The 26,519-nt window shown below is 51.8% G+C and overlaps 1 protein-coding gene across 6 annotated transcripts; it reads right to left on the bottom strand.

The window, feature by feature from the left end:
• Positions 1-1,139: 1,139 nt before the first annotated feature.
• On the bottom strand, positions 1,140-25,776 carry LOC111844795 (serine/threonine-protein kinase SIK2). Of its 6 annotated transcripts, none has more exons than XM_023813600.2 (15): positions 25,233-25,776; positions 20,887-21,003; positions 18,130-18,193; positions 12,811-12,972; positions 8,922-9,046; positions 8,407-8,530; positions 7,250-7,485; positions 7,017-7,169; positions 6,729-6,890; positions 5,383-5,614; positions 4,880-5,164; positions 4,344-4,513; positions 3,747-3,839; positions 3,465-3,556; positions 1,140-3,362 (listed from the first exon to the last, which is right to left on the bottom strand). In XM_023813600.2, the coding sequence occupies exons 1-15, from the start codon at positions 25,368-25,370 to the stop codon at positions 2,831-2,833; spliced, it is 2,685 nt and encodes an 894-aa protein (XP_023669368.2). In that variant the 5' UTR covers positions 25,371-25,776; the 3' UTR covers positions 1,140-2,830. The 6 variants fall into 6 exon arrangements, with proteins under 6 accessions (XP_023669368.2, XP_023669371.2, XP_072557952.1 ...); XM_023813603.2 differs by having other exon boundaries at positions 3,465-3,553; XM_072701851.1 differs by having other exon boundaries at positions 5,401-5,614.
• Between the last annotated feature and the right edge of the window lie 743 nt (positions 25,777-26,519).

Raw genomic sequence — 26,519 nt, 5'->3', positions numbered from 1 at the left:
ACATCCGAGACCCTTCTGCACCCAGCATTTCAGCACTAGAATGTCCCTTAACCTTGATCCTACAATTTCCATTCAAGGTAACAGGTTCTGAATGGTGGCGAGACCCTTGATTTCCTTTTGAGTCACAAGTGAAGGAATAGAGCCACTTGCCATTGTCCTTGATCTGAAAGTTGGCTAAATAATAGTGAGTTGACAAGGGGCAATTTCTCAGGCAGCAAAGACGGATGAAAACCTGACCACTGGGTCCCCTATGTTAAGGTATTACGTTAGAAATTACCTGAGGCTTGCCATTGCCTTAAACATGTGTTTGCCATGTCTTGATTAGGGAACCCAAAATGTAAGTATAGTTTTCAATGCAGACAGCCTACTTAATACATTTTGATATTGCCTGTGAAACTTTAGTTTTACAGTATTTTTGTACTGGAATACATTTAGCATTATCTTGTGATTCACCTTTTTTTTTTAATGAATCACATCGTATGAATCACTTTTCGACTGGAATAGCTATCCTCCACCCCCACCAAAGGAAAAGTTCACGTAGGCCAACGTGAAATTATGAGAAGCGCTTACCACGAGTCTATAAAAAGCCAGAAAATTTGGCAATCATTAGGTCTGAGCAAAAGCGGATTCGTGACTGCAGTAGTGTCATCGCTCTGGGTAGATGCCCATGGAGTGGGGGGGGGGGGGGGTTGCTGATGAAAAGATGGAAGAGTCTGCTTTCAGAAGAAACATGGGTCCATGGAGGACCATCCAGCCCCTAAAGCTCAGACACCCCTATTCTGGTGGAGAAGTTTTATAGCCTGGATGGGAAACGGGAGGCCTTGCGGGTCTTAAAGAAAGTGTTGAATTAATCACTACCAGATTCACTGCAGCTGGCCCCCAATGGAACGCTATAAACAGCGTAGCTCGTAACACTACGGTGGTTAACTGTACTGTTTAAAAAAAAAAATTATGTTGTTGCGGAACTGGTATAATATATATATATTTTTTTAAATCGCAAGCACATTTGTTCTGTATAAAGCAAAATGAACAGACAGCAACAGGTTCACCACTTAATGATGAACCTCTTCTACACAGACCAACTGTTGGCATGCAAAGGACTGTTTTTGCATGCAGTAGAGACTATACCATGAGACGCGTTCATATAACTTTTTTAATCTCAACAGCAAGTTAGCTTATGTGTGGTCAACAACGAAGATAAAATGCTGAAGTCTGTATTTCCAAACAGACACCAGGTTTTCCTGCATACATGAAATGATACAGACAAAGAACACATTCACTATCCGTACTTTCATCATAGTCATGGTTTATAAATATTGCTATAATACTTTTTAATGGCATATACTGATAGACCAAAATAGCACTGTCAAAAAAGGAGGGGCTAGTCCATAACGCCACATAGTGGGGTTCAGACAAACTTCTGATGGGGGGGGGGGGTTGTTTTGTACCTTCCTTAAGAACAATTTCTAGAAAGGAAAAAAAAAAATCAAGTATTCATTTTTAAATTAAAAGGAGGAAAAAGGCACAGCACTATCACACTGGACACACCATTTGTTGTTTCTTCTAAGCAGATTTCTGGGTCTTAATAATCTAACCCCTAAATTCTACGGTAGCGCAAAACAACAAACCACCGACACGTAACTGAACTCCCACTTAGGACGAGGGACCTGGGGTTCCTTCTCTCCTTTTTTTACTTGAACACCTACAAATGACTGTTTCTCAGTTCTTGTGACATTAAACACAAGATTATATTTCCTAATGGGATGGGGGGGGGGGCGGGGTGCAGAAGCCATCTGTAGGACAGAGGGGTCATGGGAATTGGAGTCCAGAGCTATAGTGATGCAAACCAGTTCTTGGTTTCTGCTCTTTTTATTTTTATTGAAAGTCACAAACGGCTGCCTTCTTAACTCACCCCTGCCCACCCCCAATTAGATTTTCTTTCCTCCCTTTCATCTATTTCTTCCTTTGAAAAAAGTGCTTTAAGCCAAATCTCAGCTCTGGTATGTACGCTGCAAACACTTGCATACAGTTTGTAAGATATATATTTTTTTTCCTTAAAGAATAAATCACCTTTTTTCTTAGCCAGTTGATTTTTTTTTTGCAGGCCAACATCTCTGAGACACCGAGTTCTTTTTTAGCTTGTGGTGAGAAAGACTGGTGAGTCATCCGATTCCAGTGTCACATGACCAAGAGTCACGCCTGCACGTGAAGGAGAACACTCCTTAGGACACCTGTGAAAGCTTAAGGCTCCTTTCCCACTTCACGTGAAAATATTGCTTCAAAATTACTCACAAAAAGACCCGAGGCATGCATGGTCATTGTCATTTCTGACCTCCGGGCCATGCGAGCCAAGACTTCTTCCTACTCTCATATAAAATTTGTGCTCTTACGGGAAAGTGGTCATCTAAACCCAGCCCCAAGCTGCCTTCACAGCCAGCAGATCCTCACTTTGGAGGGCACTGTCAGCACTCTGGCTGCCTGTGGTTCCTGTGTGTGGAAAATGTCACGACACACACAGGCAAACACACACGTTCGCTGACCACAGGAGCACAGCAGCCCCAGCCTCTCGGCTGCACCTTGTGGGAGATGGTAGCTTATGTGAGAGGGAGGTAGGGAGGGTTTGGTAGTGTCTCTGAGGTTCTAAATGTACAAAGTAGAAAAGTCAATATTCTGACTATCATTCCATTTGTGTGGTCAAGTCTCACCTCCCACCGCACCTAAAACCCCACGCCTTTCACACAGCCTTGGCATTGCCAGTGTTTGGTAATACCACTGGTGTTTGGTAATACCACTGGTGATTGGTAATACCATTCCTTGCAGGTGCTCCGGCTCAGTTCACCAGCACGAAGCCGTGCTGCGGGTCCACTGTCTCCATCATCTCGCAGTCCAGGAACGGGCTGTCGAGCTCGGGCAAAGCCAGGCTCTCGTACCCCACAGTGCAGCCCTCGGGCTGACTCGATGGTGGCAGAGGCTGGCCCGGGTCCAGGGGGTATTGGTGCTGTTCCTGGTGGTGCGGCTCTCGAGAGGCCAGGCAGCTGAAGTTTGGGGGCTCGTGGAGCTGCGTGGGCAGTGGCATGGGACCCAGGTCTAGGTAGGGGCCCAGGAAGGAGTTGTAGGGCTGGGCCTCAGCGCTGGGTTCCATTAGGGGACTGAGGGGATGCGCACAGGCGAAGGGGGGAGAAGGTTGTGGGCCAGTTTGCGACTGCCCCAGGGGGGCCATTCCTTGTGCCTGGCCAGGAGCTGCAGCTTCCAGGTGGCCCATCGAGGGACGTGGAGGGTAGGAGCCCTCCACAATGTGCATTTTGTTGAAATAGGCCTGCAGCTGGGACTGCTTCTGAAGGTGGAGCCTCTTCTGGTATAATCTGTGCCGAAGGGAACAGGCATGGTTGGCGGGCAAGAAGGTGGGCTAAACATGGGAGCGACGCGCCGTCACCTCCCACTGCCAAACCCGGGGAGAGATATACCTGTGCTCCTGCAGCTGCTGCTCCAGACTCCGCGGGACCTCCTTGCAGAACATCTGGCAGCTCCCAGGGCTGCTGGTCAAGGGGCCAATCTTCTGTGGAGACAGTGAAGGTCAGGTGAGACGTCACGGCTTTGTTCTTAAGAGGTGGGGCAGGGGACTACATCCTCAGAATCCTCCATCACATTCACACACGTACAGATAAGCCAATCTGTTAGGACGGAGCATGCGTCACCGTAACAACACCCCCAGCACCTGCTGAACGTGTTGCTCGCCGCTCTCATACCTGCAGTCTGTGTGCGAGGTAGTGTGTCTCCAGGCTCTGTCGCCGGGACAGCAGAGGGGGCTGGGCTCCTCCGGGGAGCCTGGCCGCTCCATCCTGCGGCAGGGAGACGTGTGACCATAAACAGCCTTGCATAAGTGTAACAAGACTGCTTTCTATCTGGCAAGAAGTCTGCCTGTGCTGGACCTTGGATCTCGTCTGGAAGCTGTATCCATAGTCATACCCCATTATTATTATTGGTGTAGTACAGTGGGACTGTATACTATCCTGGATTCTTCAGGCCAGATTAGGCACCTTCTTGTGAAATCACCCCCTAGGTTTGCAACTGGCACCTTTCTGAGTCACTTTAATGTTCAGCTACTTGCTATATGATGGCCGCCCTTGCTTGGTGTCCTGTTGCCTGGCTTCCTGAATCCTTGGGTTCCTTCAAATCAGAGCTAGATAAGATTTTAACAACTCTGAGCTATTAGTTAAGTTCTCCCCAAGCGAGCTCGATGGGCCGAATGGCCTCCTCTCGTTTGTATGGTTCTTATGTTCTTATGTTCCCATCTCCCAGTGTCTGTACTGCTAGCTGTCAGAGGTGGACGAGGTGGCACTGACCTGCTGCTGGGGATCCAGAAGGTCTTGCAGATGGGGGTGGGCTCCAGCGGGCCCCAGCAACAGCTCCTCTTCTGGGCCCATCTGACCGTAGAGCATCTGTACCTTGTTCAGCTCCAGGATGCCCTTGGTACGGGCGAGGTTCTGTAAATGCTGCCTGAAGGCGACCAGGCCTGATTGGAGACAGAGGGATGGGGAAGTCTGTCTTGAGGCCAATCAGGTGAGCCCTTTGGGTCTGAATGGGCAACAAAAGCCTCACATACTTTGCTTCTGAGTTTCACAGATTTCCTCACAGGGATTGGGAAAAAAAAGCCCTTATTCTAAGCCTGGCAGTGATTAAGAGCAATTACACACACTAGGTGATTAAAAGTGATGTGGTGCAGCGTGGGCTGCCATCAAAGCGGGAAAAAAAATTGTCACTGAAGAGCTACAGTCATACCTCAGATACTTAGCATCTGTGAGTGTGAACAACATGAGAGTGAGCATGTAGACAAAGACTCCTGGAACGGTCTGGTACGGTCCGGCCCGAGTTCACGCACCTTGTGTGAGGGAGGTGTCGGAGGCGCGCCGGCCCTCACGGAAGCTGACGGGTGAGTGGTTGTGTGTCTCCCGGTGCTGGGAGCTCAGGACCAGCATGGCGGGGTTGGTGGGTAGCGCTCCCAGGAAGGGCGGGGTCAGGCGGCCCACAGGGACCCCAGGTGGGACCGCCTCACTCAGCAAGCTGCTGTCCTCCAACAGGCTGTGGTCGCTGAGCACAGAGCCCATGTCGTACTCCGAGTCCATGCTGCCCAGTGATGGGTTGTGGGCTAGGCTGAAGAGCTTTCCTGTGATGCGCACACACACGCATACACTCATTAAGCCAGACACACACGCCCAGCCTCCCCCGAACGACTTAACGTGCAGTGACGTCAGCACCTTAAAACCTAATCGAATACTCCAGAGATTTGACAAACACAAACTTTTGTGGCTGAGCCTGAACCTGGCCCGATAACAGGAATTAAGTCGATAAAAGCGAAAAGATTTTCCAGTTCCTGGAGCAGACCTGTAGGGGGCGCTGCACCTGGCTGGTTGGAGACCTCAGAGAGCGTGTGCCGGCGCTGGCCAAAGCGGGACGCCTGCAGCGCGGTGAGGACGTGCACCGGGTCGTCCTCGGGGTCCGGCTCCTCCGTCTCGATGCCCTCGTCGATGGACGTCTCCATCATGTTGCTGGGCAGCGGGCCGCTGGCCTTGCGCATGCCCATGGGGGGCAGCGGATCCAGCAGGCACCCGTTGACCTGGGGGGGGGAAGGTTGCTATGGTGTCATGCCAGCTCCAAACATGTGCCGTTCTCCATCTGCTTCATTTCGCTCTGCGGGCTACAGACTCCATGGAGAGATGCAACTCGTTCATTGGGAAGAACCCAGCCATGTAACCCCCCCCTTTCCAAAGTAATGTGAGCCTCCCCAAAACTGCCATCTGCGGGGCCACAGCGAGCATCGACCCCGTGGTATGAGGCAGCTTGCTTTGACCAGTATGCGGCTGGGAAGGACAGCCAGACCATTTCTCCCTAAGCAGAGCTCCTGAGCTTCAGCGATTAGTCACCTACAAGCACGCAGCCAGCAGCGCAGATGCGGTCTGTCTGCGCATAGCTCTCTCAGCAGACGGCGGTCCATCAAAAAAGGCTGGAGGAGCGGCTGCACGCAGAGAGGGGACGATTGGACACCGGGAAAAGGGCAAATAAACCAAAATGCTTGCAATCACTCCGACACTGCCCCCCCTAGCCCCCACACACATGGTATAGCCAAGGGGAAGGGGGGGGGCATGTCTGGAATACAGGAACAGGAAGTGTGTTTTGGCTGAGAGGCCTGTCTCACAGGCACACGGAGATGAGTAAGTGTGTGCCCACAAATACACACACACACACACACACACACACACACACACACATCATTTGAATGTTGCCAGGGAAACGGGAGCCCTGATCCTAGTTTCCTGAAATGCCCGAAGCCAGGAGCGGAGTTGCTCAACGCACACAGGGGAAATGCTGCTGCAACAACAGACTGCTTCAGCCTCCCCCCATGGCTGGACAGCAGCTGCGGCAACTACGATGACGCACTTGCGCCTTTGCCCTCAAAAACGACCACAGAGGCTCTTCCATCCAATCGGAGGAAGAGAAACAATCACCCCCAAAATGAGACACATAGGAATCTGTCACAGCAGCAGGGTGTGGAGCTGTTTGAGAGCTCAGTTAAGGGTGACAAAAAAGAAAGACCACCAAGAGCTTCCTGTTCATGGGGTCACATGGTGGTGGTGGTGGTAGGGAACTGCTCATTCATTAGTATTCAGCTACACATGCAGCTATGGGGGATGACAGCGTGTGGTCGCGTCCAGGACTGGACCTCTACTGACCTTGGGCGTGACGACCTCCTCTTCCATGAGGCTGTGCTCAGGTGGGCAGGGGGACTGTGGGAAGGTGAAGGCGTCGGTGGAGGCTGGGAGGAGAACAGGAGAACGCAGGAGCCTCATGTTCTGTGGAAGGAGCCCCACTTGTGGGGGGCCACTGCCTGCCTGCTTGGTGGTGGGGGGGACTTCATTGTAGTTAATCCCATGAGCGAGAGCATTGCTACAGACATGTTGGCATCATGTGGGCTAGCTGACGCCCACAAAAGTGGTGCCATGTGGTGGCCAGCGTGTTACCTTGACGACCGTCTGCTCGGCGACGGTGCTGGGGCGGCGCTGGCGGCCGTCGAGCCGCTGCTCCACGGGGAAGCTGCAGCGGTGAGCCTTCAGCCTCTCCACCAGCAGGTAGTAGATGGCTGCAAAGTGGTTGTAGCTCTTGCTCTGCAGGGACTGTGAGGGAACAGTTGGGGTCTCACACGGGGCCCGTGCACCCACCCCCCCCCCCGCCAGCCACATACAGGGGGCCTCACCTCGATGGTCTTGTGCTGGTCAATGCCCAGGCTGTGCATGAGCCGTAGCACCTGCTCACTGTACTCGCCCACGCCGGCCTCGCCGCTGCCCTCCTCGGCCGCAGAACCCTGCTGGTACAGCAGGGGGCGACGCATGGGCACCTCCAGCGCCATCCAGCGGTGCTCCTTGATCTGCGCCACTGAGAGTCTCTTGGATGGGTCCAACACCAGCATGCGGCGAATCAGGTGCTCGCAGTCTGGGCACGGGCGGGGTGAGAGGATGGGAAGTAGGCGTGAGGTACGTCGGCGCCCCCTACCGCACGCAGACCCCCTCACATATCAAATTTGAAATTTGAGCTCCAGTTGGATTAGAAACATGGATGTTCCAGTATGTTGGGCTGGTAATATGCCACATGTGAATGGGGGGGGGGGGTTGGTGAGCTAGCCGCACTCTGGTATTGGGCCAAACTGTTGAAGAATAAGAGAGCTGAGGCGTAACACTAAACACTAAAAACCCTGCGGCTGATCTCAGTGGGCCAGTTAATTTTGCGGGGGTGGGGGGGCAACATTAAGCCAAAGTGCGTCCCCATTGGCTGTACGTGTATTGCTGTCGAGCCCGCTCAGGACCATAGGTAACCCAGGAGACCGAGGAAACATCCTGTTTTAATCAACTGTTCAGTATGAAAGGAATGCAGCACGCAGGGCGCTCACTGTAGGCTGCCCTTGCTTTGCGGGCGGGCGGGCAGGCGGGCCGCCGGAGGAACGCGCTCTGCACATTCTGTTCCCTTTACCTCGGGGGGCCGATGGCCGGGGGAGCACCCCACTGGGGTCCCCATCAAAGGCTTGTTAACCTCCCCTGACCAAAACCCCAAGCGAAGGCTTTACAAATGAAGGCAACATTCAGGCACCAGGAATGAATCTGTCAGGATGACTTGTTAACTTTGGTTAAGCTGATCCCTTCTTGAAGAACCTGTCAGAATATGGCTGCGGGCCAAAGGATCAGGACTGCTGGTCTCTCATTGGCTGTGAAAGCCTCCACCAGAACATTCCTGTTACCCACAGGCAGCAGACCTCGAGGCCTGGTGGATGAAATGAAGTAGGACCGATGGTTTGAAGAACACATTCTTCTTGCTGTGCGGTCAACCTTTAAAACGTATGTCTCCTGAGTCAGTTCTTACCTTCGCTCATGAAGTAGGGGATCCGGAAACGGCCCTCCAGTACGCGCTGACGCAGCACGGGCAGGGAGGGGCCATCGAATGGGAGGGCACCACACACCAGCACGTAGAGGACCACACCCATGCTCTGCGCGGACAGGATTTGCGGCATCAGTGCATTTGGCACAAGGACAGCTGTGTGTGTGTGTGTTGGGGGGGGGCAAAAGGCATCACAGGGAGGCACTTCCGCTGCAAAGTGTAAATACCACTTTGGGCAAATACTGAATTAACCCTGAGCACTCCTGCTTGACACACAAACACAGGTCCTTGGTGCTATAAAATGGCTGAATGCAGATTTTGGGAACCACATGCTGATCACATATGCAAATCCACCAGGAAAGGAGCAGATCACCGAAAACTCCATTACTCGGTTTTTAAAGGGATGGTGAGTTCAGGGAGCTGTTAAAGGGATGGGTAGTTTAGGCAGAATCGTCCACGGCTGGATTTGAAGACGGGATGGACCGCATGACAACCCCTACCCAGATATCCAGCTGGGGGCCTTCATACTGCTGGCCCTCGAAGACCTCTGGGGCGGCGTAGGGGGGGCTGCCGCACCATGTGGCCAGGGGCTCCCCCGGTTGAAAGAAGTTGCCAAACCCGAAATCTGCGGGTGACAGGAAGGTGGTTGGGAAAAAACCCCCACAATTACACCCACAATTAGCCAAAACTTGAAAAGGTGGAACGAGAGGACCTCTGGTTCTGCTCAAGGACATATGCAGTCATTATGTAGGCTGCATAAAAGGGGGGAATGCATATGCGCACGCATGAGCGCACGCATGAACGCACGCACGCACGCACCCTTTTGTTGAGTGACTAAAGCAGTAAATAAGGAGGAAAGGTGGAAGAATCCCGAGGGTAGAACTCACAGCCTGCGCAGAGTGTGAGGTGCAGTATTTCTGCTGCGTTGTGTGCAAATTCTGTGAGTGAGGCGCAGCATATTTGCTGTGCTGTTCGCCAATTCTGTGACTGAAGTGCAGCATTTCTGCTGCGCTGTGCGCCAATTCTGTGAGTGAGGTGCACGGTGGCGAGCTGCCCCCATTGGATAGAGACGAATGCCTCTAGTCTCGCTCTGCCTGTTGTCTTGCCAGAGAGATTTACCATCACCCCGCCCGATCCCCCCCAAACACACACACACACATATCACCAGGACGATGGCATCCCAGCATCTCACTTGCACATGCACTCAAGTGTGCACACAATCCTGTTACACAAGCAGGGAGAGACGGCACGAGTCACGGCGAGTGAAAGCCAATGAAACAGGAGCCAACAAAGAGCATGGAACAGGCTGGAAATATCCCACAATTAGCGGCACCTGTACGAGCCACCAAGGGTCAGGAACAGAGGCGACGGGGTCTGTAGAGGGAGGGGCCAATTATGTGAGTTTTTTTGAGACATTTTTAAAATGATACGTGTTTCGGCTCAAAGAAAGGGGACCCCAGCTGTGCTCCTCATGTGGAATGGCACCTACCCCCATCGCCCCCCACCCTATTTCCTCAGATCCTGTGGCTATATAACAGAGTCCATTACAGGTGTCACGCAGCCGGGGGGGTGAAGTCCCTGGCACTTCGCTTGGGGATGGGGAGCCAGGAAGACCAGCGCGTCACACCGGCTCACGGCAGCCAGGCTGGGGGAGGGCCGTCACATAATCCCCACAGTGATGTTGGGGGGGGGGGCAACATGAGGAAGCCAACATATTTGTGGCAAAATAGTGGAAACCAAAAGATCAGTAGCATACAGCTGGGGGGGGAGGGGTGTTAAAGAGGTGTTTTTATGGACAGCACAAGCACCTGCCTGGGGGGGGGGGGGGCGGCACGATGTTACCCTCATGACTGAGCGCGGCATTCCAGCTAATGCGATTACTACAGCGTCACTCTTAATACGCTTTCAGCACTTTGGATAAACATGCCCCCCCCCACCCTCCCCTCCGTAAGCCATCCAGATCAGACCCCCCCCCCACCCAGAATAAATGAGGGTGTGTGCAGGGAGGGATCATTCAAATTGACAGTATCAAGGTGAGACGCAAGTACAGCCGGGACCCGGCGCGGATGCGCTGACCCAGTTCACGGCTGGAATACTGAACAGGCCGACTGACGTCAATACTCCGCCACTGCCCAGAGGTGGGCACCCAGAGAGGGATGGCGGGGATCGGGGGGGGAGGGGCTATCAAGTCCTCTCTCTGCTCTCCTCCTCGTTCTCTCGCATTTAGAATTGCCCGCTAGCCGCCATCAGGCGCATTTCCTGCACACCGCATGCCTGCAGAATGACGAGTCACCGCGGCGACACAGCCGGACTTTGGGCGGCTGCTTTAGTCCCCCACAGGGGGCACTGTGGAAGTGCCGTTTCTTGAGGTGATGATGGGGGGGGGGGTGTGATGAACACAGCCATATCTCACGCTGATCCTGCACACGGCAGGAATTTTACCCATCTATTTTGTTGGGAGCAGAAAGTGGGTGTGTCCTCCAGATAGAACTGAAGCACCATCTCCGCACACACATCTCAGGCTGGCTGACTGAGAAGCTCTTTCATCTTTAAGAACAAGGGCGACCCAAAAAAATGTTGGGGGGGGGGGATGGGGTAGGTGGAGCAAGGAATTAAATTAAAAAATGTAGAAAATCACCTCAGCGGTAAACACACAGAAGCAAACAGAGGCAGAGTAATCCTCCACGTTTTAATATTACATGTTGATGTGTTTCGATCTAATTTGGCTTTCTGTCCGGAGCCCCATGCTACCCATAGGGCCTGAATGCAGGAGTCAATGAAGGACAATGGCCCCTTAGAGGGGCTGGGGGGCAGCTCAGGTGGACAGGAAAGGCCACCAAGGCACCGATAAGATCTTATCGGCATACGGAGCTGCCCCCGCTAGCGGGAATTCAGGCTCCAAGGTCCAGGCTCACGCGGTGGAACATGTGACCCTCGTGAAAGCTCAACAGACACCCCCTCCTCGCGCACACACAGGTAACATATTTAAAGGGAAACTCACGGCGGACAAAAGGCGCATACAGAAAGGTACGGGAATTTCGGCTTTATTAAAGAGGCACAGGGTGTACAGGATTCCGACGTCGGCCGTGTTGCTAACGTGGTTTATTACGCGGCTGCGGTGTCCGTGGATTTTACTGCCCACAACTTCCGTTTAAATTCAGGCCAGAATGCACAGTAGAGTAATTATCCTTATTTAAAAAAAAAAAAAAAAAACGTGCCTTGGTGAATTTGAGCAGAACCAGCTGAACACTATAACAGGACTCAATTACGGAAGCCCCAACTGCCACTACCTAATTGCACTTCGGGTTTGCCACTGTTAAGTGACCCCCAGAGGTCCCATAAAGGCAGCTCATCTGGCCTGAAAGCCCACCACTCACGCTGCCTTCTGAAGGGCATTTTGTAGGGGGAGGGGGGATTTGCTGGCACACTTACGGACAGCGTAGGTGGGCCGAGCAGCCTGACAGGAGATAACATCATAAATAACAGCGGCATCTGCGTTTCAGTGAGTGAGGCATCCTGTGGTGTCCTCACCTGACCCCCGCAGGAGTCAAGCACAATGCGGAGGATGAGGGACTGGGATGCATTAGAGTTCGGGGCCGTGCAGCACCTCCCGTCATTTAACCCCCCCTGAAACGCCAGGCCTCTGGCATCCTCACACAGCCTGTATATAGCTCTGTTACACTCATTTCTCAATTTATGGATGTGCGTCTCTGAATAATATATTTTTTTTTGCAAACTGCAGCCTGGATCTTCCCTGCTTCTCATTAATGAAGGGCTTCTTCCTTGCTTTATGGGACTTCAGTCCTCCGTCTAGGAGCCTGATATGAACTGTCCTAGCAGTGCACACCTGCACTTAATGTTTCAAACTCCTTTTGAAGGTCAGTTGATGTCATCCCCAATTCATGAGAAACTGTCGGATAAGTTAACAGTCATCTCTGGCATTAGAAAGTCGCTTCCGCCCCTTACTTTACTGGTTTCTGGTCGTTCCCAGTGTCTCCTGCTTCACCTTCTTGTGAACTGCTGTCTTAGAAATTTTGAACCTGGAAGCAACCTGCTGCTCAGTGTAGCCTTCTGCCAGCAGAACCAGGATTAAACCAGGATTTAAAAATGCAGATGTTTAAAAATATAGAGTGGTCTCTCAGTTTTTTTCCGGAGCTGTATGTCTGTCAGCTACAGCTCTGAGAACACCGAGCACCCTGCCAACTCAGTTCCTGTGGGGCTGGAACTGGCTGCTGTACCTTTGAATAAAATGTCAAAGTATTTTACTACACAGAGAAGCCAAATGCAAATGGGAAAAACAACAACAACAACAACAACAACTGTTCTATCAGCACCTGTGACCCCGTGACACACACCCGCACATAAGGGCCTCGGCACTTGCCCCGTTACCTGCGATCTTGATGTTCATATGTCCGTCCAGCAGCAGGTTCTCTGCCTTCAGGTCCCGGTGGACGATGTGGCGGTTGTGGCAGTACTCCACAGCGGACAGGATTTGCCAGAACTTACGGCGTGCGTCGGCCTCGCTCAGCCGCCCGTGGCCTGCCAGGTAGTCTGTGGGGAACAAGGCGGGGGGGGGGGCGGGGGGGGCATGTTTACAGAGTCCAGGAGTGACACCGACTAACTGGCACAGCAATTTCATAAGGAAGGATAAGAAATCGCACAGAGATCAGAAATCTCCTCGCTGACTGCGACCGGGTCGAGTCCACAAACAGCCCAACAAACAGGAGACGTGGCCCAGGACGTCAACAGGGGAATAGATCCAGAACTGGCTCAAACCGGAGTGTGGCGCAGACCGTGGGATCAGGCTAACAGCGACACCAGAAACCTAGCATGCAGACACGGCAGTCCTGACCTCTCGTCTGCGTCTCAGATTTTCCGATCCCTTCGGGCTGCCATCTCGAATCCTGACCTGCCGCCAAGGTACTAGAGCACAGACGAGCATGCCACGGTCCTGACAGGATGCCCCGCAGGCCCGGTCCTACAGTGATTCCCCAACCCCCCTGCCCAGCCCAGCCCCCCCCCCCACTCCTTAGGCAACGTTAAGAAGCATCTGTTTAATGGGGAAAACGCTACACACAGAAAATGTCACTTGTGAACCAGAGGCAGGAAAACAGAAGCTTTGAAAAAGGCAAACATACAGGGACCACAATATAGGCCCTTACATCCCCCCCACCCCCCATGCATGAAATGACACGTCTGTGTGATTAACAGTGAGATGAGACTAAGCCAAGGGTCACAGCGAGGTGAAGACGACAAGTACATAGGATCCAGGGTGCTTCCAGACCCACCCTAGACTGTAATACACAGAGTAACTGTAGAGACCACCAAGGTGAACATAAATATGAGATTAGAGCACAGCTACTGGATCGGAGGAGAACCAGGGGCCAGGATGGCAGGACCCGAGCTTGCAGAGACGATCACGTACACACTTTGGAGTCACACCCCCCCCCAAGCGAGTCACAGCCATGTCCAACATTCCCATGAACTCTTCTCAGGGGAGACTGACTGAGGGGTGTGTGTGTGTGTGTGTGTGTGTGTGTGTGTGTGTGTGTGTGGGGGGGGGGGTTTAATTGCAAGCGACAGCCTGAACAACTGCAACCCTGTGTCGGGGACCCAGACACTAAACAGGATGGATGGGAAGGGAGGGTGCACATTAATACACAAATCACTGATTAATGCAAATTAGCTAGCGCACTGATTCCTGGGGAGGAACAGTGTAAACCCCCCCCCCCAAAAAGCAATTCAGGACACACAACAGCCTTTAGGTTTTTAGAAGTCGCACCCCCCTCCATAGATGCCAGCCTGTCTGAAAGCCCCCCCCCACATCAGGGCCACGTGACCCCTGCACCGTGACGACTGCTGCTGCCAGCTTCCTGCCCACTTGCCACTGCAGGGCTCGCCATGCCTCATTAGAGAGCCTTTTCACGGCCCACTGGTTGCAGGGGGTGGGGGTGCGCGCTCGCAGTCCCCGGCACCACCAGAGCGGCCGTACCACATCAGGCAGCTGCAGCAGCCCACTCCCCCCCATACCTCCTCTGAAAGTGCTTTTTCAGGTAACCCTGACCTGATATGACACCCCCCCCCCCGACTTATCCTGCAGACATGTTGCGGAATCTCTCCCACTGCTGTGACTGTTAGGTGTATTGTGCTAGGGAGGCAGGACCCAGACTGTGTGTGTGTACTTGTGTGTGGGTGTTGGCCCCGGTCGCCGGGAGACCGCACCCAGCCTCTCACCAGGGGTAAGGTGATGAATCGGCACCTCCAATTGTTGACGAGGGAGCAGGGAGTCGCTGACATACTTCTGGAATGGAGGGAACCGGCTGTGCGGAGGGGGTGCTGTTCGGTGAGATCTTGGGGAGTGTGAAGCGGTGCGTCACGAAAGGAGAGCAGGGCCGCGTTTAATTAACACCCCGATCAGTCTCCCTGTGTGACAGGCAGGAGGCTACGCGCGCACGCGCGTGTGTGTGTGTGTGTGTGAGAGAGAGAGGGAGGCAGAGATCGCAATGGCAGATGGTAAAGCGCAGAGGTGAGATGGGAGGCTAATTGTAAGAGCCGGTCAGACACGTGCCGTCACATTCTGCACGGTGACCCTATGCGGCCCCACAGCTGACCACAACCATGCTACTAATCGGGAGAGATGTCAGCATTAGGAATGTAGTGGGGGCTTCCGAATCGGAACATCCCTACCCTCCATCGGAGAGGAAGGGGCAGGGACTCAAATTTTGCATGTTAATTCTGACCGCAGCAGGAGTTGACGCAAGTCTCCCATGGGCATTTGCTAAATTTGGGGGGGGGCAGCGTGCCATTTGGGTTCCTGGGGGGGCAACAACCAGCGAGGGCCTTGTTGGTGCTGAAAAGCAACAATGCAGGCTTCGGTGAGCTCCTGGAACAGCTGCGCAGGTTTAAAGGGGATCGAGAGCAAAGTATGACGGCCTAAACTCAACTGCGACTTTCAAACACATCCACCCGACAGGACAGGCTAAAGGTGAGAGGGTGCTGGGGAGGGTGTTGTCATAGCCCGCCCCCCCGGGAACCACATGGGGACAAGCGCACGGTGAGGTGACCTGACCTCGCTAACAAGGTAACCGTGGACATCGTCACTGCACTCACCTCCCAGGGTGATGCGCTGACCTGGCATGCAGCCACTCAAACAGAAGAGTCACTGCACTCGGCCTCCTTTAACGAGATCTGACTCCTCCTCAGACTCCGCCCGCCCCCGCGTCCCAGATCTGCTGACGAAGGCGTCCGTGTTTCTGACCCGGACGCCCAGAATGCAAATCTTTGCAAGCCTTGAGCCAGAGGACAAAAGCTAGGCTGCGCTGCATCAAGTCAAGGACGCTGCGCTGCTGGGTTTGGCCGGGTTTCCGTGGCAACGCCCCAGCGGTCACACGGCACATTACGCAGAAGTCAGTCGTACATAATCCCCACTTAAAGACCCCACAACAACTCCATTACCATAATGCAAGATCTCTCCCCGCATTCAGAGATTCAGAGTTGTTCCAAGGTGCGTAAAGTCCAAATCACGCAAGATGGACGGTTTGGCGGAGATGCTGAAGAGTCTCGAGACATACAGAGCATCCCAGTTTGGTGCCGGGTCCGCTAACTATAGATGCCCATCCCATAAGCAGGGTCTTTAAGTCACTTTACACTCTACGGTTCTGATGGGAATGGGTGTCACCACTGGCCACTGACACAACCCAACCACGTCGGGGTCAACAAAGCGGGAAGAGGCCTACTGGTGAACGCTCCTAACTGCAAGGGACCCCAGGTCTGCTTAACAGTTACGGGTCAGTTCGACCACTGCAAAACCACGTATGCAGTAACCTGTGTTAAAAATAAAGATGCCAAAGCAGAAAACAAACAAAATAAAAAACACAACCCCAATGCTTCAGAAAGCTGCCTCTGGCTGCCAGGTGCAACAAGGGCATCGTTTGAAAAAAATGACGGGCGACTCTGGAGGAACATTTGCAAGCTTCCTTGGTGACAAAGTCTCGTCCCAAAGCACGAGGGACGCTCCTGCCCACCGAATTATGGAACCGTCCTGCTGTACGGGCCTTCAGCCCTGAACAGACACCAGATCTCAGCAGTCTTGATGTTCCCCTGTATTATGCGCTAAGAGATTGGAGGGGGAAAAAAAAACGATCATGAAATAAATAAGGAAGCGATGAAGATGTTTACGGCAAAGTGTTCTGCTGACAGAAACAGGCACTTTGCCCTCAGTGGCCCCCATGGTCTAAATCCAGCTCGGTGGTTATGGTCAGGCTCCCACATGCTAAAGGTTGGGGGCTTCAGTAGAGGTCCAGGCCACTGTACACCACTGACCGTACAATCACCACGTTCATCAACCCCGCTGAGACCAATCTTCGGCCGGACCCTGCTTGATTACCCTCACCACAGCAAATGAGAACATATGCTCCGCGAGCATTAAAGAAATCGTCACTGTGGCGTTACACTGCATCCCCGAAACGTGAGGCTTAAGAAGCAGACCTGATGCCTGCCTCTACTCGCACCCACACTCCTGCTCACTCCCGCTCACTCTGACCCCGTTTTTCTGACACGCCGCTCAGGCAGCACACGGCTGACATAGTTTTTTTTTCCCTTTCTCCCCTCTGCCTGGGAGACGGAGCTGACAAATACCTCTGTTCGGCAGAGTATAATGTAAACACCAGGCGTTTCTCCGCGCCGGGATCTCAAGGGGCCTTGAGACGAATGCAACGAGATAATGATTCAGGGTTTTGCAAAAATCCGTGGGGCGAATGCGGCAGCTGAGGCATGTAGCAAGGCACGCGATTTCAGACTGGCTGTCGGGGTCACGTTGCGGCTCGGCTGTGCCCAGCAAGCACAATGTGTCCAGACTTATTCACTTTTCCCTGTTACAATCGGGACCCCGAGCCAAGGGACTGTCTGAAGGGTGCATTTACTCACAAGTACCAGGCAGACACAAACATAAATTAGGACGTTCTCTAACCAAAGCGCCAGACATTCAAATCTGGGTATCTCGTAGCACAGAAAACATAAGAAATGCAGTAAACAATCAGACCTGCAGTGAAAGCGGTGCAAGTTAGATTTTACATCCTTTGTACCCAAATGCACTGGAACTGGTGCCTTAACATCAGAATAACACCAGGCTTAGATTCAACTATGTGTTCAGTCGGCATATGGCTCAGCAGGTTAGGATGCTCGGCCTGTGACTGGAAGGTCACCAGTTCATACCCCAGATTTGGCAGACTGATGTCACTTTTGGGGTCCTTCTGCAAGACCCTTAACCACCCCCCCACAGTTGCCTAAGGGACTATTTTACCCTGCTTTCTCTCTAGAATGTATCTCACTTTGGATAAAGGCATTTGCTAATCAAATATAATATAGCAAAAACACAGTGAGCTCACACTGTGTAAGCTCACACAGGCCAAAGCCACAGACCAGACGGCTGATCTAAAACTACCTCGTGGTGTTCATATGAACCCTTACGTCTGCGATCCGTTTTCGCTGTTGCTGAGAACCGGAACCAGAGAGGGCTGAGATCATAGCGGCACGGGGGGCGAGCGAGCAGGCCGAGTGTGGTGACCTCCCAACGTGGGTCACGTGTGGTCAGAGAGCCGGCTGTTGGGTTTTGCGTATTTATTCACGGCTGTTGTTTCGCAGCGGCGTGAAAGGCGGGCCATGCCGCATACGGAGCAGAAACCTGGAGAGGATCGGGAGGACACTCACCGAAAATCTCGCCGTTTTTGGCGTACTCGGTCACCAGGTACAGCATGTTCTTCGTCTCCATGACCTGATTGGAGGAAGGAGATGGCATCGTTAGGAGGGGAAAGTAAACTATTTGCATTTCACATTTTGCTGTGTCTGCGTATGTGCCCCCCAGCTGCAAGGCGCTATTTCACCGGGGGTGGGTGGGACGCTGGCATCTAAGTGACAGTCCCCCTCTCCCTTAAAATTCATGGCATCCACCTCTGTGTTTGACAGATTTTGTAGCATTATCAGAATAACGACGACACTTTAAACGCTATGATTTGCGCTCCCACCTTGACCAAGGGAGCCCCCCAAATGTTGCAGTGATAAGCTGTGTTTTATGAAGCATATTTAAAGTGACTGGGATTAACACCCAAAACAAGCAGGATTCATCAGCTAATCCTCAAAGTATCCTGGGAGGCATCTGAAGGCCTTGGACGCCGGCGAAAGAGCGAGTCATCCGGGTCAGAAGTTCACTGCTCTCGCTGCTCACTAAAACGCAACCTCACCCCACCCCGCCAACCCTCGTGTTAAGGGTAACACTGTCCTCCTTGACATCTTGAAATGCCTGTTTGGCATGGCTCCCGAATATGTCGACCGCAAAATGCTTCTCAGTCCAGACAAAAATTCCTTTCGCCGTGCAGTCAGAAATGTGAAACCCTACATCTGGGTATAAGCTCAACCCCCTCATGCTGATATTTTGCCCCCCCCCCCCAAACCTGCACTGATTCTGACGCACTTTGGAAGGGGGTAATAGGGTTGGACTACAAAAGCCATGTTGCTCTGCATTTAAACGCGTCATCAGTAAACAAGCTGCGAGGAAAAAGAGAGTAACCCCAAGCTACGCGGCACTGAACCAGGTGTTAATTACAGCTCCTCTGGGTTCAGGAGGTCAGCTTAACGAAGCGGCAGGAGCAGCAACACCTTCAGCTATGGATCCAGTTTTACTGCAAAAATGGAAGTAAAATGGAGAAATCGCTGCAGTGAGCACACATCTCAGTTCAGTGGCAAACAACATGCCGTGTAGCAGTTATAGGGGTGTCCGGGGCTGGCTACACAAAATATCGAAAGGAATTAAAAGAAAATATTATTTTCCCCCCTCTATCCACCCACTCCAGATGGGAGCAGTTTGCACAATACCCCCACTTAAATATTTAAAGTTCCCTGAACAAGAGCACGTCTATTTTAATAATTCAGGGACGTGTCCGAGTCCACTTAAGCATTTCCTTCGATTACCTAAATTACGTGACAGCTGTGGGGGGGTGGGGGGGGGGGGCATGGAAAGGAGGGCAGGAGAACTAGACGCAGTGCTCTCACCACCTGACCTCTCAGATAAACTTTGGGGGTTGCCGGCTGTCCATGCTCAACTTGCGCGATATCACAAAATTATCGGTAATCGACGTTGTGAAACAAGTAACCCAGTGTCGGTATCTGACGGCAGCTAACCGACGATCATCAGCTTTGTCAGGGAAGGAAGCCAAGGCTACAAACAATAAGACAACCAAAAGATTTATGATGTGGCTTTCAGTTCAACCATGTAGCCTACACTTCCGATGCAGTCTTTTTAATAGATGGACCACTCCCATCCCCTGCCCCCGTTCAACTCCGCAATGCAGAAGGCCCCACCAGCACCCGTAACCAACCCCCCCCCCCAACACTGGTCGACAAGTTTTAAAGCCAGCTATTTACCAGAGTATCGTTCATGTGTTTTTTTTTTTATCCTTTCAAATTTTTTTCTTTCAGTTAAAAAAAGTAAGTAGCCCTCTTTGTCCACACATGTGCTTGTCTGTGTGTCTGATGATGACGACTCAGTGTAACTGTTTATTATGTTTATTTTAAAATTCAAAATTTTTCGAGATATCACCCAGCCCCAGTCCAGGCTCATGGGGGAAGGGGGGGGGCATTAGGAATATGCAAATGAAACTGCAGATTCCACTGGGTGACAGTGAAGTCTACCTACAAAGGCTTGTTTCTGAGGTTTGTTTCTGAGTGAGAGCTGCTGTTCCTACTTACAGCGTCTGACAACAAGCTCGATCAGGCAGGATTATCGACCGAGGCAGAATGGCAAAGCCCCGAAAGCTACTGTAAGCATCTCATGTGACTCTTCGGACGGGGGTGGGGGCTCGGAAAGAACGCTGTGCTGCTGCCGAGGGCCAAACCGGCACTGGCGGGTCCGGGGGGGGGGGCACTCCAGTGGCCTGGAAACCTTACGTAACGGTGGTGACGTTGCCCCAGCTGCCACGGCCACTCGCGATCAAGGGTCTCTATGGGGGAGCATGGCCTGCTGTTAACCTTGGGATTGGGACAGGCGGCAGGCCAGCTGGGACCGGGTGGGGGGTGGAGGGGGGGGGCAGAGCAGAGCGTTTCATTAGCTACCCATTTATTACGGACCCGAACCTAGAGGCGTAGTGCATGAGTTTTCCTGAAGCAGAAGGTGTAGAAAAGTGTTATATCAGGATAGGAGAAAACCACCGGCTGACTTTCCTGAGCTCAGTATGCATGGCATTAAAAAGCAAACGACGAAACGGGATTAAAAACAACCACGGCACCCAACGCAAGGCTGCCACGCGTTCCAGCCGGCGCGGGTCTCCCGGGGCGGCGTTTCTGTCATGTTCCTCACAGCGCTGCACGCTCAAAGAGAGCTCAGAGCAGCCTCGAGAAGGTGCCGACGGGATCTGGAAATGGTGCGCAGGCATGTGTGTGCCAGAATGGGGGGGGGGGGGGGGGGGGGTTCACCTGGTATAGCTTGATAATATGTGGGTGGTCCAGCATCTTCATGATCTTCACCTCCCTGTAGATCTTCTCCAGGTTGACTGCGTCCAGCTGCGTCTTGTCGATGATCTTGATGGCCACCTGCATGTCCGAGATCAGCAGTCAACAATTAACAGCATGGCTCCTGATCCAGAGGAATTCCGGCAGGAACCCCAAGCCTCAGCAACCGACAACAGTAGGTCTTCATGGATGTGCACACACACACACACACACACACACACACACACACACACACACACACACACACACACACACACACACACACACACACACACACACACACACACACACACACACACACACACACACACACACACCTGGAGCTGCCATTTTCCATCAATCAGAGCATTGCGGGTGAGACACTAAACATACAGCAAGAGAAATAAAAGCTCTGGGGGAGAAAGAGAGGGAATCTAACACAGTGAGGGACCTGTCTGACCAGACTGGCTATACTGACTTGCCCAACACAGATCTCCCAGACTGATAGGGCACCATGGCAACATCACCTGGGCTATGCTGGTTTTACGACCTTTTGTGTACATGCAGTAATCACCTGTGACCATCATTCTGCTGGATTTGACAATGCCCTGTTAAAGACTACCACTCTATCCAAATAACTGCAAGCACACTGGAGGTTAAATGAACCACGTCAGCCGAGATAGAGAGAGAGACGAAGACCAGCAGACACCTGGACTGTAAGTGGGCGAACGAGACGTGGAGGGGGCGGTCCTAGAAGCTGGAACAAAGGCGAGACAGGGGATACAGTCACTCTAGAATTGGCAACCCCCCCCCCACCTATCCCAGCAGCTGAAAGCCTTTTTGCACACCAGTGCCAGTGAAAAAAAACTGTGAGCGCACACAACCTCAAACCTAGAGGGCAGCACACAACTCAACAAATCTCAGGAGAGGCCCTGCAGGCATTAAACCCTCAAATCAGGGCTGCATGACCCAGACGGCCTCCGTTAAGCCCCGGCAACATGAACCAGTCACGGTGCGTAACTGGCAGCCAACTTAGATTGATGCAAACAGCAGGGTTAACGTGGCGACTCAAGCAGGTCCAGCAGTGACGTCGTATGCGGGAAGCAGATTACACAGAGGTCGTCGCCCAGGGGACGTGCTTGAATGCCTCCTGACCCTGACCACGCGAGTCCCCTACTGCCGTCACGTCGGGAGGCTTTCGGGGAATAATCAGGCATTAACGATGCAGACGAGTGGGAGGATTAGCATCTTCCCCGGCTGACGCTACGTCACTGGTGTAACGAGGACACCCGGTGAGAGAACACTTGCGTGCTTAATTACGCCACATGCAGCCAGCCAGTCACCGACCAGGCAGCGTCTTTTTTTGGGGGCAGACGGGAGTCCTTTGTCTTTACCTCCCTGAATCATAAGTGCGACTCTAATAAGAGGAACCAAATTACCACAGGGAGGAGGTTTAAACAGTCAGTTAGTGCAAAGGGGGGGGGCATCCTGGAAATCATCTCTAGCTAACAGACATGTCACGCAACGCAGATGACACGCTTGCACACCCATCACTCTGACACACGGCCGTGATGCACTCAAAGAAATGCACCTCCCTCACCCCCACTGCGGGGCACCCAATGAGCCTGACACATGACCTCACTGCCATTTACCACGTGGACAACAGCAGAGGGGCAAAAAAGCAGCATGAGCAATATCGGCGGGTGGCAATCCTGCTTCAAAACGGCCACCCCGGGTGACACTCTGAAATAGCGAGCCTTTTCATCCATCAGGTCATGGCCTTCAAGCAACACAAAGCTAGGAGGCTCTCTCGTTACCGGCCTCCCATGTCTGTCACCCAGCTCCATACTGTGGGACCAATCCTATCTTCCATCACAACGGCATTCATGTATCTTCTCCTATAAGGTCCCATTAACTCACACTTCAGTCATTAAGATGATCAGCAATGCAGAGAATCCTGGCTTCTAACTACAGGGTGTTTGTGCTACCGAGTGATTTACACCAGGTTTCAATATTCACAGGGCATGAAACAAGCAATAATCACAAAGACGAAAAAGTCGTATCTAATAACATGCTAATCGAGGCTGAAGTCTCACCGCACTAGTGAGGAAAGGTGCCTCTACGTCACAGCACTGATATCAGTGGCGTCTTTAATAGGTTGAGGTGTTTCATTAAAAGCAGCCCCTCCCGCCTGCTAACCCGTGGAGCTCCGGCAAAATCCAGGACTAGATTTAATGAAGCGTTCTGAGAAAACCTGTGTGGAACCCTCCCTGGACGAGGGGCGCACAGTTGTAAATTACGGTCCAATGGATGGCGAAGATAGCACCTTGCGGGCCGGCTAACTGTCAGCCGTTAACGACGCTAGACCATTTTTGCAGAAGTGGGAACTGTTTGACTACAAAAACAAGAGAGATAGGGTAAATGAAGGAAATCCAAGTGTCAGAATCTCCTGTCGCTAGTTTGGAAGGTGGGAGATTTCTGGTAGAAGTCAGAAGAGAGAGTATAGCAATAAAGGAAAGAAATGGTCAACACAACACACTCTGAAGGCAAGGTTTACTGCTGTGATAAAGCTAAGAATGGTACGATGGGCCAATTAGAAAGTAAAGTGTAATCGCTAATCAGTTGACACAGGAAAGTCAAGGACAGGCACTGTAAGAAATTAACAAGTTACAGGGAATAATTAGGTGACCGTGGGTACTCATCTTAATGAGTTTATCTGCTGGGTTCACTAGAACACATTTAGCAGTCTTTAGTCCTGTCATTGGCCATAAAACACAACACCCATGGCTTCTTAAATTACATAAGCCATACAAAGCCTTTTATTTCTCAGAGCCATGGGCTCGTGGCTTTCACTCTACATGCCTGGCATAACCCAGAGGTGAGAGAGGACCAGGCTGATGCATTATTTGGTTTTTTTTTTACTAAGACTCAGAAAGCTGATGCTTGCCGCTGCACACCGAGACATTTCTGACTGTGTTTCAGTTTTCAGGCTTCCAGTCACAAGGTCAGTTCCCATAATCATTAATGCACGATGCTGTGATACATGGGTCACACTAAAATCGTGTTGCCACAGCACAGCTGCAAAAGCGACATGTGGGAAAGCGGCCAGTTTTGCATGTGTGCCTGCTATTTAATATTAATATTTACCACTTCACACCACAGTACATACTAAAGGCAAACATGACCTTCTCCACTCACACCACAGCAGGTAACCTGATGTAAGCACACGCCTATGAATGGCATCTTTTATAAGCTGCATAACCTGGACATCAGCATTGACCTGGATGGAGGAACCATTTAACTCATGAGTAGCTTCTTTTCAGACTTGCACAGGTCAGATCTGACCTTTTTTGACAACTTCTGACAGATCAATCCAAGTCAGAATGGGAGGTGAATTCTTAGAGGTGTTGCAACGCTTAAAATCCCCGTTTTATGGAACACCGAATGTCACGATGGGAAAATGGGCTTCATAGAAGCACAGCATCCCGTACAACAATTACTTATGTTTTGTGGAGCAAGTGGAATGCAAGATATCTCGATGCGTGTGTTCCAAATTAAATAAAATTAAATCTGAAGACACATTGGAGAGAAAGTATGTTTAAATAGTTACATTTTATTATCTGAGCTTAATGAAAGACGACAATGTGAGCAAATCTTTAGCCATCCCCGCATATATAACATAAAAAAACCCACAGAGGACCATAGCTGTGGAAGGACTCAGAACAAAAGCAGAAGTAATTGTTTAAAAGCTGGGGGTAAAAAACCGTTCATATTTTCATATCACACCTGCAGCTGCGGTTAGGAATAGTGGGAACACGATGTACCTTTATTAGCTGCATACTGGAAGGTACCTGTGGTGGGAATGGACCCGCCGTTTAACACGTCTGTGTGCGGGCTACCGAGCCAGCCAACAACCCACCCCACACACGGGAGTCTGTCCAAAAGCGAAAGTTACTACGAAAGTACAGCGAAACTCCCGGACAAGGACTAGCCACCGAGGCGAATCCTATCCGGGGTCAAAACCCGTAACCGTAAAACCGGTTCGTTTCTGTACCGGACCCGTCCGGTCCAATCCGGCCCGGACAGGTCCGGTTTCCTCCGGTGTCCCGCAGCTGGAGACTTAAAACGGACAGTGGGCGCACTGACCTCGGGCGGACCGCGGCTGCATTTCGGGGACTTCAAGTGCAAGTTATGCGATTTTTTTTTTTTAAAGAAACTGAACAAGAATCAAAGTGACACGGTAGGTAATTAAACGTGCTCGGCTATTTACTCATTTCTGGGGACTATGGTGCAGCGAAACCCCCAAGCAAGCAGACAGCTGTTTTACTCACCTCGGTCTTGGTGATGCGGTGTCTCGCCAACTTCACCACGGCAAAATTGCCTTTTCCTAAAGTGCGCTCGATATCGTAAAAACCCACTCGGACCGGACCCCGGTGCGCTGGCTTTAGGTGACAGTCCGCCATGACCATGCTGTAATTGGGGTTGGAGGGTGGCGAAGTGGTTGGGGTGGGGGGGTACCTCAGGAGTTCCAGCCACCTAACGTGGGTCAGTTAGACAGGGAGGGGGGACTAAAATAAAAACATAAACCCTACAGTAAAAGATTAACTGTTTTAAAACGTGTAGGTTAAATGATCCCGAGGTAACTTGGACTACCCTGGGCGCAACTCAAAGAAGCGCAAAATTAAAAAAAAAGAAAAGGAAACCTCGCGAACGCGGACTCCCGACGAGCTCGGCGGGTCCGTCACATCGCTCCGTCCCCGGCACAAAAAAAGCGGAGGGGAAGCGAAGGGAGGGCGGACAGCACGCCGACCGTATCGCTCACGGCCCCGCCGGCTGACTGGCCGCAGGACGCGCCGCGCTCTCAGCTCCGCGCGCATTGACGTCAGAGCCGCTGGGGGTATTTGCACAGGGGGCGGGGCATTTCGGAGCGGCTCCACAGCTCCCTGCCAGCTCGTCTCCAAGACAACCAGATCCGCCTTTTACGTCAAACGGCGAAGCTACTGCAATCAGCTGTCAGTGCGCTCGCTTGCCCGACCGGCGTAAATATAACACACATTAAGCATATACAGTGAAGAGACGCTGTAAAAAAAAAAAAGCTTTCAGTAACGTTAACGTTCAGTTACGTGGCTAAAAGGAACGGAGATGGGGGGGCGCGTGCCCTTGCGATTTCGTTGGCTTTGAAGTCTCAGGAACAACTTCGTAAAGCATTATCCAAGCAAATGGCAAAGCACCAAACTTTTGCATCGATGTCAAACGAAAATATTGCATTTTGTGTGTTACATTAAGTAAATTTAAATTTTATATAAAATAAAACGTATAAATCAGGTGACTGATTACTTTCAATATTGCGGAATGAATTACTAGGGCACTGATTAAACATAGCACAGCATTATTTCGTCAGACTTAAAATACGTCGTTTTAGTTGTATTTCTAGCCTGAAATTTAGGAAAGCTTATTTTTCCAGTGTTGCAGAAGGCTTGCCTGATGCAACGATCTAATCTTCTCAAGGATGTGTACTCCAGAAATACACACGGAATATCGCTGGTCTTTGTCTCGCACTACAGCAATGAAGCAGCGTCATCTGCTGTCTGCTTTGACTGCGAGGAAATGGAAAAATG

The sequence above is a fragment of the Paramormyrops kingsleyae genome, chromosome 18, assembly GCF_048594095.1.
Source record: "Paramormyrops kingsleyae isolate MSU_618 chromosome 18, PKINGS_0.4, whole genome shotgun sequence".
In the NCBI taxonomy this organism is placed as follows: Eukaryota; Metazoa; Chordata; class Actinopteri; order Osteoglossiformes; family Mormyridae; genus Paramormyrops; species Paramormyrops kingsleyae.
Note: the sequence above shows the minus strand (reverse complement) of the source record. Positions and strands in the feature narration are given on the sequence as shown.